General features: G+C 36.0%; 1 protein-coding gene across 1 annotated transcript; it reads right to left on the reverse strand.

Moving 5' to 3' along the window:
* Window positions 1–5,386: 5,386 nt before the first annotated feature.
* LOC578823 (proteasomal ATPase-associated factor 1) lies at window positions 5,387–15,786 on the reverse strand. Its single transcript, XM_030972408.1, has 11 exons — window positions 15,688–15,786; window positions 15,543–15,583; window positions 14,581–14,684; window positions 13,628–13,717; window positions 12,769–12,867; window positions 12,017–12,167; window positions 11,158–11,352; window positions 10,040–10,131; window positions 8,618–8,733; window positions 7,709–7,791; window positions 5,387–5,391 (listed from the first exon to the last, which is right to left on the reverse strand). The coding sequence occupies exons 1-11, from the start codon at window positions 15,756–15,758 to the stop codon at window positions 5,387–5,389; spliced, it is 1,047 nt and encodes a 348-aa protein (XP_030828268.1). The 5' UTR covers window positions 15,759–15,786.
* Window positions 15,787–18,325: the final 2,539 nt, after the last annotated feature.

The raw sequence follows: 18,325 nt of genomic DNA on the forward strand, positions 1-18,325 counted from the left end.
CATTTTCTTTCTCCTCCTCCCCTCTTCTTCTTTATCTTCTTCTGGTCCTACTCCTCCTCTTGTTCAACCTCCTCCTCCTCCTATCCTCTCCTCTCTTCTCCTTCTCTTCCTCCTCTCCTTCTCTTCCTCCTCCCCTTCTCCTATCCCCTCTGTTCCTCTCCTCTTTTTCTTTCTTTTCCTTTTCTTCTCCTCCCCCTCTTTTTTGTAACAATCTTCTTCTCCTGCTCCCGACCTTTATATCTCCCCATCTCCTCATTCTCCTCCTTGTTCTTCCCCTCCTTCTTTCCTTCTCCCTTCCTCTACCTCCTCCCCCCCCCCACTCTTACTCAGCTACCCTTACCACCACTACTGCCACTACCACTACTACCACCACTACCACTACTGCTACTTCTACAACCATTACTACTGCTATCATTAGCGGTAACCAGGCCTGTATTCATTTAATCCTACCAGTCCTGGTACAACTACACATACCTCAACTATCCTCATACGTAAACCTTCACCACATTGGAAGTATTAATGCTATTGCTCCTTCATGCACATGTTTAATCTCCTGTTATCATACTACATGTAAATTCAACTACAGTCAAACCTGCTTTAGTGACCACCTGTCTACAAAGACCATATTTTTTGTTTCCCTTGGACATGGATTTTCATTGAAACATGTACTATAAAAGGAACCTGTACATAAAGACCACATGCCTATAAAGACTGCTTTTCTTGTCTCCCGTGGGTGGTCCTTATAGACAGGTTTCACTGTATAATATTTCACTTAGGCATGATATGAAATACAAGTGTACCGCACTTGAAATACCATCAAAAAGTCTCCAACAAAAATGAAATAGTGGCCTTTGCAAATAAAAGTTTTGTTGAAATATCAGCCTTTTCACACACAGCTAAAATTCATCGTATCTAGAGATGATTAGAATCACTCAACAGTTTTAAACATGTTTATAGACAAAATTTCCCAGTGTGAACATCGTTTATACGATGTTGGGATAGATACGAAGTCGCGATCCATACGCCCCTAAAAGCAGGCTGCAGATACGAAGTTCGTATCTAGAGAGCTTGACATTTTGTGTGTGAAAGGAAATTCGTGTTTAAACGTGTTTAAACTGGATGGAGCGTGCGCTTTGATTGACATGACATTACCTTCAATGCGCAATGGCACTACTGCGCATTTTACGAGCAGTAGTTAATCACGAAACTATTAACGATCGCAACGAAATTTCTGTGTGTGAAAGGCTCGTGATTAGTTTAAACACGTTTCAAACACGTTTATACTAATCATGTTGATAGAATTTTAGCTGTGTGTGAAAAGGCTGACTGTCAACAAAGAAGAAAAGCATTTGCCATTACATATTAAAAAAACTTCAGCTTCCCCTTTGAAAGATTCTTCACATTTTATCCCATTATTTTACAGCACTACAAACAAACAAAATCGAGAGGAAGGAGAAGAAAAGTCATCCCCATTGAAGTATCTTATAACAAGTACTTCACTTAAATGTCACGACCTTGTGTTTTGAACACTTTCTAAAAATTGATTTTTAAGTACATTTTGTCATATCAAGTGCCTTTATCGACAGTCACGACTTCAGTGGCCTTATTTTCAGAGAAAGCTCATGCTTTTTGAAACGTCTGAACTGGGTTTGCCAAGGTCTGACATACAAAGGACTCTCTTGCTCTAGTTCCTTTTCTAAAATCACCACAAAATGTTGTTTTTCTATGAAGGGGAAAGAGAAAGGTTTGAAGGACATTGGAAAGAGGTTTCTGTGCATGTAGGGAAAATATCTATGATGCATTGTAAAGCTTTCAAAATAATGACATAATGAAATATTTACAAAGTAATGCAGTTGTAAGTGGTATCTAGAACATAGGGTTACATGTACAGTGAAACCTGCTTTTAATAGTGGCCACCTGTACAGAAAGACCATTGTTTTTAAAGACCACATTTTTTGTTGTTTCTTGACATTTTTTCTCTCTACTGAAACCTGTACTAAGGGAACCTCAGCTGAAAGATAACCTATGTATTCTCCCTTGAGCATTATTTCTATTAAGGTTCCACTTTAAACATCAAACCATAATTACAGAGAGATATATATTCTTGAATATCATTTCATAAAATTGTAGGAAATAAAACAATAACATTTATCCAGCAAAGGAAGAACAATGTACTGCCAATCTAGAATAGAGCGCTTATAAATGTATCAAGCTCTTCAGCTGATTATGTTGCTTCATGAGATACTGTACATGTTAATGTTAAGTAATAAATAGACAAATACTGGTAATGTCTAATTCTGTTGGTGAAAATGAAACTTGAATGGAAAAAAAAAAGGAAGCCAATGTTTGCACTAACATCTAGGTCATGGCCTTGTTAATCTAAATCCATGAACAATGTAGAGCTCATTAACGAAATGGAGCATTAAATAAAAGGTGTCTTGTTAAAAGCTGCCAATCTAGAATAGAGTGATTACATGCTCTCCAGATGATTCTCTTTCTTCATGAAATACTGTACATGTAAATGTTAAAGGGGAAGTCCACCCTGAAATTAAGTTAGTTTTAATAGGAGTAGAAAAATGAGAGAAACAAGTCAGTGAAAGTTTGAGCAAATTCCGATTAAAAATAAGGAAGTTAGGATTTTTGAAGTTGTGATCAATCAAACACAAATTGGCAACTCTATGACGTATCATGCGAGCTCAACTTCCATTTGCTCAGTACTAAAAAAATCTAAAATTTTCATTTTCCCTCAAGAAAAATTTCAACCATACATGCACCCTAAATATAATAATTGCAAATATGTTTCTATACTCCCCCTGCAATGAACAAATATATATTCCGTCATCAATAACGAAGAAAACATGATTTTATGGAATATTATGCACAAAGCAAATGAAGGAGAGCTTGTATAATAAGTCACAGAGTTGCCAATTTGTATTTGATTGATCACAACTTCAATAATTCATAACTTTCTTATTTTCATTCAGAATTTGCTCAAACTTTCACTCACCTGATTTTCTTATTATTCTGCCTCTATCGAAACAAACTTATTTTGGGGGTGGACTTTCCCTTTAAGTTATAAATAGAGTAGACAGATAATATCTAATTTTGTTGGTGAAAACGAAACTGGAATGAAAAAAAGGGAAGCCAATGTTTGTACTAACATCTAGGTCATGGCCTTGTTAATCTAAATCCATGAACAATGTAGAGCTCATTAACGAAATGGAGCATTAAATCTAAGGTTTCTTGTTAAAAAGCTTGTTTAATTGGTCTGATAAGATTTTTACATAATCCTACTTTTCTTCTCTTTTTTAATATACTTTTGTGTGGTGAAAATCAACTTGTGTTCTAAACAGTTTGACATATTAGCTTTGAAAACATCAGCAGCTAGATGACGGATGCAAACGTAATACAACAGGGTTCCAAGCCAGTAACTGTATACTGGACAGCAATGAAATGATTTGCTAGTTGAAAACAACAGCAACTACAATAACTATAATTATATGAATGATACTTGGAACATCAACAATAACACTGTGCAAAATACATGTACAGTGCAGTGTACATTCAAAAAATCTCTCAGGGCTTCACAGAAATACATGTACATGTATTGTATTTTTTGTTTTTTGTTTTTTACCTGATTGTTAAGAAAGCTACTTGTAAGTAAGAAAACAAGAAAAATACGGCTTTAAGTCCTCTCTGGCGGACTTGGTAATGAGGATTATCAAAGGGTATTAGCCATTCTACATGATTTTGAACCCCAGGCCTCACGGATACAATATCACTGCTCTACCACTGAGCCATCGGGCCTCCTTGTCATCAAATTCAGGCCTGCCTGCACACGATATGCACACATTCTCCACTCCCTAGGGAGCAATCAGCCAAACTACACTATGCCATTTTGAACTTTTTTTCTATGCTTGGTACTCAGATACATCAAAATGTACTAACATGACCACAAGGGGGCAGCATTTAACTGGACACACAGGTCTACAGATTGAAAATTCATTAAAAAAAAATATTTTACCATCTTACATGCTTTTTGTTATGGTGAACATTATTTCTTCATTGTTATTACTACTTCTTCAAATACGACAAACTGAATTAATGTACCTTAAGGGAAGAAAAACATTACAACCACAAAGGCAGAATATATACCGTACATGAACAGGAATACTGTAATCTATCTGGAAGAAAGCTAACTACATTTAATAATGGATAAATGAAAAGTCAGTTCTGGAAGGTTTTAAGTGTTTTTATTTATAGATGTTTTAATATCTCAATCTGATAAACTGACTTTTGAGCTTTGAACCAGAGCCTTTATTTGTTTAGGAGGGCAGTTCAAGGGCATTTTTCATATGACATTGCTACTGTAAACTTCTCCATAGTTCCTACAGGGATAACATTTTATGAACGCTTACAAAATTCCTTTTTCAACTTTTACAAGAACCTAACCTTTTCTTCCAAACCTTGTTTGTCAATGAACGTGTGTGCAATCGATTTTTAGCATGCAAAATCGTGACCAACATGCAAACAAGAATTTATCTGGTTTATTTTCTTTTAAGAGCCTTTCTTGAATGGATATTTTTATTTTCCCTATGTAATTAAAACTCAAGTGTGAAAACACTAAGTTCAGTGGCCTTGTACATCATAACCTATTGTTGAGTACTGACCGCAAAACAATGATCATGCCTAACAAAATTTCCATCTTTCAAAACCTGTTACTTAATTAAAGGGAAAGTCTGCACTGATTTAAAAAAAAATTGACATTTAAAGCAGTATAACCTGATTTAAAAAGTTGTTGATGGTTTATGAAAATCAGATTGATTAAGGTTAATAAAGTTTGTGAACCCTTGAAGTTTTGACTGATGGAACACAAATTGGTATTAACCTCTGTGATTTCCCTTCCCATTGGCTCTTCTAACAAAAACAAAAGAAGCACTGCTTGCATTATTGTAGAGTTGCCATTTTGCCATTTTTGAACATAACCTTTTTATCCTTCATGAAATTTTCCTAGAAATTTCACTGATCTTTTCTCTTGGTTTTTTCCCATTTTTTAAGTCAACTTACTGCCAGATGAAGTTTCCCTTGAATTGAATCCTCTTTAATCTGTTAATCTAAATTTTAAAGTTTATAATCAAACAAAGTTTTCACATTAAAAAATTGAAATTCCCTTTAAAATCTAATCTTAAGCAAGTGTCTCTCTCTCTCTGTGAAAATGTTGAAAGTATCCACAGATACTTCAAATTTTGTTCTTAGAATATCATGTAGCAGTCCAAATCCTGGTTGAAATGGATAGATACAAGGATGCTATGTATTAAATTGACCTTGAAAATTTATTGCTTCAGACTACGTGACCATGTGCTGTAATTTGAGGTCAATCTACTTTCTAGTCTAAACAAAACAAACAAAATAAATAAATAGGGATGAAATAATTACTCTTACGAGGCAGATCCAACCTTGGTGGCAAATTTCTACTAACTAGAGCAGAATCTCTGAGAAGCGGATATATGATTTTGTTTCTCTCTCAGAATTATGCAATCCACCTTTTAATTTTTTTTTTTTTTTTAAATATGAAAGAAAAGACATAAAGTACAGTTACCTGTAAAATTTAAAGGAAACAAAAACTCTAATGCATGACAACATAGTCTCCACTAATAACAAAACCCTCAAGCTCTCTCAAGCTCTCTTTAAGGAAAAAGAAGGATACTAACGATAATAATATCTAGGTCTGGTAATGAAGAGAATTTTGAAATAAAGCTTGTTGAATGTGTCCCCATATTGCTCCACTTTCAGTTAACAACTGATGATTTTTGTTATTTTTGTAGCTCCAGATTGAAAGGTGGACTAGCTGAACCAAATATCCTGAATAAGGATGGAAATTCTTTTTTTCTTCTCATCTTTTAAATATTCTACTTAAAGAGAAAAGAAAGAAACAAAAGAAAAAAGAATCACAGTAGCTTAGAATTGTCAGTATCTTGCTTATTATCAAATAATACATAAAAATATTTCAAAGGTATTAGAAAGGAGGGGGGGGGCCTTATCAATTAATAATATGCTTTAATGACAGCGCCTCCTCATCTTGTAGCTTCAAAAAGTACGTTGGCACAAAAAGATAGAAACAAAGTAGCATATGAAACTGTTTCCAACATTTCTGTACGTGACACACAGATTTGGGTTTAAGTGGTATGTTATAGTTTTGAAACGATAGAAAAGCGATATTGGTTGGCCGCGTGACAGCTACTAGAAGAGGCAACTTCCTACTGGCCTTGTACAGCATAACCTTAGGAGTCTTGAGATATATTTTAAATGGTTTTGTAACATTAGATGGCCTTGAGGTAGATAAAAGGAAGGAATCAAGTCTGAATTTCCTGTACTGTACACAATATGATATCCAATATAAACAATAACTTATTATGTCTTCTGTAGTGCTGGACGCTAGTATCCGCCATCTTTAATAATAATAATAATAATAATAAAAATAGTTGGTTCTTTGTTTAGCGCTTACGTCTGTCAAACTTGACACTCCTGGTGCTCCACAACTACCTATTACTCCGGCTTTAGCATGGCTGCCATTATGGCAATCTAGCATTTCAAGGAATTAATTCCTACCAGGTACCAACTTACCTCATCTGGGTTGAGTGTGGCAAATGTAGATAAATGTATTGCCAAAGGACATGCATGTAGGTACACATGTCCGTTGCTCAATAATTGGAGTTCTCATTATTACTGTGATATACAGAGAAAAAACGTTGCTTTAAAGATTCTAAATTCTAACACATTGTTTTTCTTTTCCTGTGTGTGTGATTATATTATATTTATAAGTGCTACCATGTTAAATTGTTTATGACTATGTCATTGTTTGATGTATCACTCTTAGGCCTTTTTAGGCCGGCCGTCTGATGACGAGTGTGATTTTTTAATAAAGAAATAAACTTTACTAAACTAAACATTGTCACATCACCCTTTGAACATGTTTGTGTTTTTCGTAACTCAAGAATGAAAGGTGGACTTGTTGAATTAGGGTCTTGTTGAATACTTTTAGACGTAAGCTTTAATACGTCACATTCTCAAGAAACAAAAATTGGGACAAACCAATTTTTCCACATACTTAAACAAATTACAAAAACTTGGTAAAGGTATGAATAATTTAGTTGTTAGCTGTACATACACATAACTGTGACAAAAGGGCCAAAGCATATACTCCACGCATTCACTCTGGCCGTTAAATCTTGTGCCGTGCAACATCACAGTCAAGAGATCCACGACTGCAGGAAATTGTCTGACAACGACAGAAAGTAAATTTGAGCAAAAAATTCCTTGGCAAAACTGATTGGACCCAAGTCTACTGTATTGTGAAGTTACCGGTAGTATAATATTTTTTGTTTTCCCTATGTGGAAACATTTATGAATTTGGTCTTCCAGGCAACTACTTGTAGTCTGTAATATGGGGGACACGCCCATAAAGGGTAGGGCACACATACATATTCATAAAGGCCAAAGGAAACACTCCTCATGTTTACAATGGCTGTTCAATCATTAATTTTGTCTTTCGGGCAACTACCTGGAGGTGACTTACAAATCAAATGTAGAGAAACAGTAAAATTCTGCTACGGGTGTCTGTTGATGAGGGGTATCAATGCGCGTGCATTCACAAAGCATAACTAATAGCAACATATACCATCAATACTTATGTTAACAACAAACTTACTTGTGCCGGTGATGAATCCATCTTGATATCCCAGCATGCATTTCACAGGGGATGCCGATTGGTGGATCACAGACTGAGGTTCACTGTATAGAGACAGAAATTAATGATTATTTTATCTTTTTAAAGATAACTGTAGGTTCTGGTAATGAATTTCAATAGAAATTGCCTGAAAGTAATCAGACCATAATACATATTGACTATATCATACCTGCTATTAATTTTTTTTTTAAAGTGGAAAATAGGAATCTAAGGTTGAGAACATTTATCTTGAAGGCTGAAGAAAAGGCATCATTCCCCCCCACCCCCAAATAGGAATAGTTGGCAGCTATGTTATATTGGCAATGAATAATTTAACAAAAAGGTATATTTTTGAAATTTTCACTGACGTATAAGTAAAGATAAACAACTACTCATGACACAGGATATGAGGAAAATGGAAGTTTATTTAAAGAAGACAATAATACACAAATATAAGATACAAGTTAGAGAAAAGAACATGCAGTTGTATGATTAGATCATAATAAGAGATTGGAAATAAGAAAGGAAACACAAAAACCTAAATGATTGTCCCACGCATGTCATGGTCAGACTCCCTGGTGCATCTTCTTGTTAGGGCAACAAGTATCAGCAAAAACAGACACAACAACATCAGCTTATCCTACCACAATAATCACAAAATAATATTTGAACAATGCTTTTTATCTTTCCCGGATACTGTATAACACAGAACATTTGCAAAATCAAACTCAGGTATGCTTAGGACAGCCACATATGCAGAAAGAATACGATGTGAATCACACAACATTGAATGTCAATACTCAAAAGTTTTGGTGGCATTAAACTTTCGCAAAGTTCGACTACTTGCGAAATTCAAACAAGTTTCTGGTTTAAATGATATTTCAAACTCACCTTGTGTTCCTGATGTCGACAAGATAGATGTTTCCATCGTCTGCTCCTCCAGCCATGATTTGTGATGAGAGGAACGTGCAACAGTTGAATGGGGAAGAGCCAGACATACTGAATACCTGTTAGATATGATGAAGTTTGAATGCATTCAAAACTAGAGTTCATTTGTATAATAGCTGCAATAAATGAATTGAACTATCATTTTAATTATTATCATTATCATCATCATCATCATCATCATCATCATCATCATCATCCTCATCTTCATTATCATTATTATTTTTATTATTATCACAATTTGTATTAGTATTATTATTATTATTATTGCTATCATTATTATTATTTGTATTATCATTAAAATTTGTATTATTTCTATTATTATTATCATTGCAATATTGTTATTATTGTATTATCATTAAAATTTGTATTAGTAGTACTATAAACATTATTATTATTATTATTATCATCATTATTATTATCAATATTATTATTATTATTATTATCATCATCATCATCATTATTATTATTATAATTATTACAGACAAACTGAGCTCTGTTAATGAAGAATCCATCAAAATATAAAAAACAGAAAATAGAAAAATAGTCTTACAGAACATTTTGATGTTGAATGAATTTTGGAGAAAAAAAAAAATCCAGGATTGGATATGGCAATGATTATTCAAAATGGTTCCCTCAGCCAAGCTACCTTATTATATGGGTATTTTTTCCTCCAGCTATATTACATCAGGTTACAAGCAATCCAATACAGATGCATCTATGATGATGTGAACTACTTTGCATCACATATTTGAAAATTAAAGGGATTGGGTAACTTTGTCTCAGATTCTGAAACAAAATCCTGGATTTAGCTCATGCTGCAATGATAATTATAAACCTTTAGGTCAGTCAGGAACCCCATGACTTTTACAAGCAGATCGCCCGTCTGATTATCACGATATTTATGATTGGAAATCGAAATCACGGTTTTCATAACACTACAGTCTATTGGGCAAAATGAGTATGGTAAAACCGGTCACTCAAAGATTTTTACTTTTTTGAGGCACTACTTGGTCATTTTGAAGCGCAATTTTTTTTAGGGCTTCAATATTACACCATGTCACAGACAATGATAACACAAAGGGCCGTGCATCTCAGATTTAACATTGTTAAACGATGCCTTTAAGAAATCTTGTGATCTCAATACAAAAATGATCATATCTGAAATTTTCAGCTGTTCAACTAATGCTTTTAGTCAGCCTTGAGAGGTAAAATATTGTTACAATGAGATCAATAATTCAACTTTCAAACATGAGTATTACCAATACAAATGGAACTTTCATGCTGGTAAAATGCAGTATCAACAGATGGAGTACTTTGACATGATTTCCAAAAGCTTTCAAGATGACCCTTGACCTCTGAACTGACCTTTTGTCTACTTTTTAACCCATAGCCTTCCAGACTGCCTCCTTCTCTGGCTAAGAGTAACAGCTTGCCATCGGTGCCTACTTCTCGTTCAGCTAAAAAGATCAAAACCAAAGTACAACGACTAAACAAATGATGATGTAATCCTTTCTTTACAATGAAAGAAAAAAAGTTCAGAGGTGATATTTTTTATCTTTTTTCCTCAACCCCTCCTTGAGTAAAATTAAAAAAAGGATTCAGGAAAAAAAAATGGCATCTAACGGCATTCCCCCCTTTTGAGTAAGAAAATTTGGGAAAATAAGGGAAAATAATGAAAATAGAGGTAAAATCGGGGGACAGAAAAAAAAAAATCAGGAAAAATAAAATAAAATCAGGAAACTGATTTAAGTCAGGTAATTATCAGGCCTGAAGGTTATACATGTACAAAAGTCGGAACAAAACCCTCAACGGAAAGCTGAATGAACGTATAATACAAATATAAAGGAGTGAAAAATATATTCCCTTTCAGTATTGCACAAGAGCAATTTAGAACCTCATTTACCACACCCCCACCAAATTAAGGGTCAACAGGGGTCAAATTTGCCGCGTTAAGGTGACAACATAACTTGAGGATCAAATTTGCTTGCCTATATGGCTGAGGCGATGAGCCGTGCTTTATCAATGCAAAGTCATTCTGAATATGCGTACTCCACATAAGATATTGTCATCAAGTCGATGTATAGTTTTTTTCAACTTCTGATTTTCAAAGCTTTAGATTTCGAGTTTTCAGAGAGCTGTTTACCCATCTGACAGACACTTAAAGTAGCACATATTTGATATTATTGTAATCTTTGGCTTATAAGCTTCATGTTGATATATATTTCATCTATTTCATTTTTCCCTTCCGACAGGGTCTTTAAATTTCTGTAGTGTCCTCTGCTTGGTAGTAACACCATGTATGTCCAAACACTGGCAATAGGGACTTTTAGATTTGCACAACGATAACGTGGATTGCTACGGTCGACATCCTTTTAATGCACTGCCTTGAATGGGCGTCACACGTATAAGTCCACGCAAATCTAAAAGTCCTTAATGACCCTGTTACAACATACTGTAAAAGATCTGTATAGATCACTACTCACACGAAGGGCTACCCGAGGCGCCGAGATCTACACCGTCGCAAACCGGGGCCACGGCGCAGCCATTGATTGCATCTGACCCTTGACCTATGACCTCGAGGCACTTTCCTTGACCGCAGTCCCATAACCTTGCTGACCCATCCAATGAACAAGAGATGACGTTCCTTCCTTTGTCTATGACGGCAGTGTCTTGGATACCTGGAGGGGATGCAGTTAAAGAAAATTTTTGAGTCGGATTAATGCACAAAATTAGTCTTTGAAGAAATAAAAAATGACATTGCATATTCTATAATTTGTCTAAAATAAGAAAAGCAAGAAGGTATACCCAGTTTTGGAAGCTTTTTGGAAAGGAAAAAAAAACGGACTTGAAATAAAACATGGTGTCAAAAATTTCAGGGGAAATAAAATGATTTTGTAAATCATAACATCATCATATGAACGCCGTATGAACGACTTTCAGACAATGGAAATTAGGGAAGACAATGGAAAAACAGGGAGATTCGTACAAAATTATCGATTGTACGAAACTTTGTGACCGTAGCATTACATGTAAAAAAAAAAAAAGAAGCTCAGAATATCAAAGAGACATTCACATGTTTTTTTTATAAGTAATCATTTCAGTTAGATCATCATCTTATTACGAGAATGCCATCACTGAAGAAAAAAAATTATTGTTGCCAATTTGCGGAGCAAACATTAATTTTTCAAGGTCTTTACAAAATCCTTTCCACATTAAAGATATATTTTATATCTTGTTCTAAGTTGTTGGTAACATTTGTTCATCATAATTTTATTACCAGAATGTCATCACTGGAAAAAAAAAATGTTGTGTTGCCAATTTTATAATGAAGGAGCTACCCACCTCGTTTGTGACCAGTGAGCGTTACCGGACAGCTCCCGTCTTCTACCGACCATACCTTCAGCTGAGTGTCCAGTCCTCCGCTCAAGACGACCATCCCAGACGGGAAGAACTGACATGTCTCTGCTTCGCCCGCATGGCCCTCTAGCTCCCTCTATGGTCAAATACAAAAATGTTTTTAAAAATTCATAGCTGCTGTAATTATAGATAACTCAAGACCTGTAAACTTTCACATATCGTTAGCAATGGCCATTTCTACGGTAGTGAAATTCAGTGTTGGAATTCAATCATTTTACAACATCAGACTTTCCTGAAAAGAGTCCACTCAGACATATCACAAAAGAAGATTTGTGTATGCAAATGGTATCTCATTTTACAGTATACTTGAAGAGTTAATCAACTTCATTCTTATTTTCACAACTCTGAAGTTATAGCATTATCTTACAGGCAAAAAAAATACCTGTACCAAAATAAAGAATCCCAAACTTCTTTTTTTCATCCATGCTATCCAATGACCTTTGATATCTTGATCTGAAATCCTCATCCTTAATCCTTCTATGAGATTACCTAATTGAGAGCATCTGCTTTAGACACCCCCTCTATAATGTGGATTTATTCCTTCATCAACATCCACATATATCACCATTTCTATATCTGAAAATGCAGGTCATTACGCTTTTAGGAGTTGCCAATTTCAGTTGATGGACGTAAATGTGACATTGGAAAATTCAGAATGGACTTCTCTTTTGACTCACCCTAACGATTCCTGTTGCTGTCTCCCATATCCTTAGATGACCATCAGAGCTGGCAGACACTCCTAGCGCCCCTCCGGCAGATATATCCAAACTGTTAATCTATCGATTCAAAACAAACACAATAAAGAATGTTTGAGATTTGCTTACTTGCTAGGCGTTTTGTTTGTTCCAGAACATTGACGATCATGACCCCTGTCAACTACTAACTCTGATTATTTGTAACATGTATTTAGTTTTGACAGTTTGTTAATTGGTTTATTAAGTGGTTTATTTTAATACCTGACTGCTAAGAAGACGTTGCAAGTAAGCAACTAGGGGATCAACAGCTTCAAATCCTCCCTGAAGGACTTGGTAATGAGAATTAATGCCTTATCAAAGGGCACTGGTAAATCAGGTTTTAATCAGGGTGCTCTCCTCACAAGACCACTGCTCTAACACTGAGCCATTTCATTTTCTCACTGAGCAAGCTCAACTCTCGTAACTATTGTAACCTTAGACTGTCTTTCAATACTCAAACATCATTACATTGTGATGAATTACAACAAAAATATTCAGTTTGGGTTTACTATATATATTTACCAATTATCACACAACACATAAAACTGATATAAAATGAATACTTATTCCAATAAAATAAAATAAATAAGTTATTCACAAAAATGCAGGAGTGTCAAGCAACCTTTTTTTCTAAGGTCATGTTCTACCATTGTTGTTACTGGTATATTCAAATACAGGTATCAGAAAATGAAGGAAATCAATTGCTTCCAACAAAACCATATATCTATGGTGCCATGAATATACCGGTAGTGCCCCTAATTTTTAGAACAATATCAATTATTGCTCTGTAATTTATACTCACAGCCTTACTATGGACAGTTTCTAGTGCAGTGCTGGGTGCTACAAACTGTGCTGATACATTCTTCTCTGGACAGGTCACGGTGATTTTCCTCTGTTAAGGATTAAAAAATCAACAAATAAGAAATTAATAATATATTTGCAGCTCAACACATACCAACAAAATATGATTCCTATTTCCCACAACAGCTAGCAAAGAAGAAAACTAATAAATTAATACTCAACACTTAAAGATAAAGGTGAGTTCTGGTAATACGATTGCATTGTGAAAGAAAAGGTGTGGAATGGATCAGAAAATTTGATCATGTAGCATGTAAGCATTGGTGTGCACTGCAAGGTTCTGGAGTCATCACAATCACAATAAATTTGGCCCAGTCTTGGTAAAGTAACAGGCACTGTACACAGAAAGATGTATATGGGACTACACAAATGGTGTCGGGGCTAGCTTACCTTGATTTCATTATTTTCCTATGCTTAATACTCAGCCAGTATACATTTTCTTCCAAAATTGTTTGGCACAATGACATTTATTTGTAATCTTGAACATTGATTGTAAATTTCGTTTGATTCTGTAAGAATTCATTTTTTTTTCTTCTCCAGAACTCAAGTTTATCTTTAAATGTATGAACAGGGAGGATTGATGAAAATTTGATAATTATATAATTAATTAATTTATTCTTGTCCATAAATGTGGAAATACGCTTTCCACCAGCAATATCAGGGAATCCAAGAAATCAAGACTGAAACAGCCATAAGTACAAGTATAGCGACATCCCATTGGAATGCGTGTATTAAGTTTAATACGCGTTTTTTCAATAGGATGTTGCTGAACTCGTACTTATGACGGTTTCGTGAGAAGCAGCCAATGTATTTGTGTGCGTATGGGGGGGGGGGGAAGGGGAGATAATTGCTTTTCTGGGGTAATAGTCTTGATACAGAATCAAAGCGTTACCCTACCTTAGTTACATCGGTCACAGTAAACCCCTCTGATGCGGTGACCTCTGGAGTCCCAAGGTGATTGACCCCATGTGACCTCAATTCACCTTCTATTGCCTTCTGCCCTGCACATGGAAACAAAGAAACAAATATAACAAACAAACCAACAATAACTTTAAAAATGTATTTTTTCCCCTTAAACCTTAGAAGTAAAGATTCTTTTATAGACGCGACTCAGCCTGAGATATTTTCAATGATTTCACTTTTAGTTTTAATATTATAGACCCTAATACTATAAATTTTAATAGATCTAGTCTAGATCTAGACCGAATTTTCTGTCTCTTTCATTCGTTAAGCCTCTTATTTAAGCCTCTTATTGGGTAGGGTCGGCTCTCTTTCTTATTTGGGTAGGGTCGGCTCTCTCTTTCTAAGTGAGAGCTGACCCTACCCAAATAAGACGCTTAACGAATGAAAGAGACAGAAAATTTGGTCTAGAGTCTAGGTCTAGTCTAGATCTAGTAATAGGTCTACGGAGTGTGAATTTCTTTAATCCATAATGTAAACATAAAGGATGCATTTCATTGGATGCACTTCAGTTCATTTACAAGGATGTACATTCAAGTTGGGTGTACATTCAATTTCTAACGATTACACAAGACTCAAGTCAAGAGTCATGATTATTTACACATGTTACATCGTTAGCCTCTATCTAGGCCCTACACAAAAACCAGCATTCGGGACTGAAATCATATCCTGTGATATGCAAGCGTTTTTTCATGATAATAACAGCACTTCACACAAAATAAAGAGACATGCATGGCGCAATAGTGACATATGAGATCGATTCTGCACCAAAAATAAATAAATTACGCATATCTGCCACAGAAACCAATGTTTAACCAAAGGCCGTAGGATTTGAAGGGCTTCTGGCCGAATCGTGCCCGGACTAGGTAGGGGGTAAAATAAGGTAGCACACCGCTCACCTGCTGTTCTGCAGTTCACCCACGCCACTCCATCATTTTCACTGTAAAGACAGAAAAACAAAACGAATTCATTCATCATCTATATCGAATCAATTTTAACAAAAATTGCATTCTTTCAAAATTGAAAAAAAGACGAGAAAATCACCTCAAATTCCGGTTCCATTCGCTCATAATAGATAGTCTGCTTGAGATGGTTGCCATTCTGAAATCGATCATAATATTGTAATATTAGGCCTAGTCTGTACTTCCATTTAAATATGGCGCTCTAGAATTTGCAAGTCATATTTCTTTTCATTTTATAATAAATTGATACCATTTCAGTATTTAGTGAAGGCCTTGTGCCTGGTGTTAAAAAAAGTGCAATTAGCAAGTGTATATGTTATGTTTGCAGTGGCGGATCCAGGGGGGGGGGGGGCACAGGCCCCCCCCCCCCCCCGGCCAAAAATAATGTTAAAATCAGCCCTAAATTCGCCCAAAATGTACTGAAAAATAGGGGCGTGCCTCCCCCCCCCCCCCCGGCCAAAAATAAAATTATATATATTTTTTAATTTTATTTTTAAAAAATAAAAAAATAAAAAAAATGTGCCAATGGCTGACCTAAAAAGTGTCCCTTTTTTAGGTCACCCATTAGCAAACACACACAAGGGGGTTAACCCCCCCCCCCTGCGTACGCGCCTGTGTACACATACATTTTGTTGTTGTTCATAAACTTCAGGCTTCAAACATATACTGCTGATATGAAATGCTCACATCACGTGCACCACAAACATACAAGAGTAACCCCTCACCAGTCACTTTCCTATGCGTTCTGCCACTTCTTATTTTTTTATTAGGCGAAAATATTGCTCTATTTTAATATTGCGTGTGGTCACCGTAGTTTACAGGAGGGATTAGACCGCTCTGCAAGGTCACTAGACAGGTGGTTATCTCATCAACTCAGCTCTCAGTTAACATAAGAAAAAGAGGAACATGGGGGACCAATGGTCACCGATTAGGCATTGTTTGTTATATAGAGGGCGCAAGTAGCTACCAGTAGTGCAGTGGGCCTTTAAGATAGCTAGATGAATGGAGATGGTGGTAGAACTAGAACAACACAATGTGGCATTATATCGTGAGGTCTCATGGTTTCCATAGTAATAGGGGACAACATGATTTACAAATAAACCTGATTTGTATGAATATACCTGTCCAGTTATTGAGATTGTGTATTAAGATCTCTTTCAATAGGATTATGTGTCAATGGAAATTTGTATTCATGGGAATTTGTGTCGACATCTCTTTCAATGAGAATTCTAGTAAAAATCCCAGCGAAATTATTGAGAGAGCACGCGCATGATAACGAGTGGTGTTTGCTCTATACCAATCAACTTCATGCAGGTTTTCATCACTTCAATAAATCCTCAAATCATCATCCGATCGTGGTGCTGAGTTGACTACTTTTATTTTTTCTTTGATCGCGTGTCCCCATCATCGTTAAGCATGAACCCGGATATTGATATAAACACCACGACGTCATTGATGTCGGTCGATGTCGGCGACGAAAGGAGCCCATTGTGCTTCTCTGTATTGTCTGTTATCAAACACGTAACATTGGGGGTTGCTATTTTTATCATGACCACGACGCTCATCGTTATCCCTGGTCATCGGCGACTTCGTAAGCAACATCACATCTTCCCCTACAACCTCGCGCTCTCTGACTTATGTGGTGCGATCATAATTGCAATTTTCGAAGGGATCAGCGAACGTTCTGAAGAGGTAGGCTTTATAAACAGTTATTTAAAAATAATAATTACTGCTTTGAATAAAGTTTCGTATATAAACAAAAACAAATATGATGTTTGAAGGTTTGCATGGTGGTATGAATAATCGCGGTAGAGGTTTACGGTACACCATGTGTAAAGTCCTAGAAGGACTAAGGAAAGTGGATAGAAAATAGAAGTGAAATAGAAAGGCGAGAAAGTGGAGGTTGGAAGGAAGAGTATCTTTCGGAAGTGAGTATAGTCCTGAAAAGGACTGTAAACCAGAAAGTTGTGGATAGGATGAGAGGTTTGAGTAGAAGACTGGATTGAGTTGGAGAGTTGAGTAGAGTTGCAGAGCAGGAGCAGGAGAGTAGACTCGACGTTTCGGACAGGTTGACTGTCCGTCTTCAGGAGTGAGGACGGACAGTCAACCTGTCCGAAACGTCGAGTCTACTCTCCTGCTCCTGCTCTGCAACTCTGCTCAACTCTCCAACTCAATCCAGTCTTCTACTCAAACCTCTCATCCTATCCACAACTTTCTGGTTTACAGTCCTTTTCAGGACTATACTCACTTCCGAAAGATACTCTTCCTTCCAACCTCCACTTTCTCGCCTTTCTATTTCACTTCTATTTTCTATCCACTTTCCTTAGTCCTTCTAGGACTTTACACATGATGTACCGTAAACCTCTACCCAGGGGCGGATCTAGCTTTTTGCTAAGGGGGGGGTTGACCAATAATGACGATGCGGAGCATCGTCCACGAGCCGCGAAGCGGCGAGCCGATTTTTTTTTTGGGTGTTTATTTTAACCCCGTAAGTGATGTTTTCCTGGCATCTATTAACACAATGGAGACCATAAAAAGCAGTGCATGATAACGTCTTTTTAAATCAAGTAACAGTTAAATACACAGTTATATCCAGAGTTATCATGTGTTTGGTTAAGTTACCAGATGAGTTGAATATCTTCTCACAATATTTGCACTTGAAAGGGTTTCTCTCCAGCGTGCGTTCTTTTTTCTTTCTTTTTTTCTTTTTTTTTTTGGTT

This window comes from Strongylocentrotus purpuratus, unplaced genomic scaffold (genome assembly GCF_000002235.5).
Source record: "Strongylocentrotus purpuratus isolate Spur 01 unplaced genomic scaffold, Spur_5.0 spur5_contig_863, whole genome shotgun sequence".
Lineage (NCBI taxonomy): Eukaryota > Metazoa > Echinodermata > Echinoidea > Camarodonta > Strongylocentrotidae > Strongylocentrotus > Strongylocentrotus purpuratus.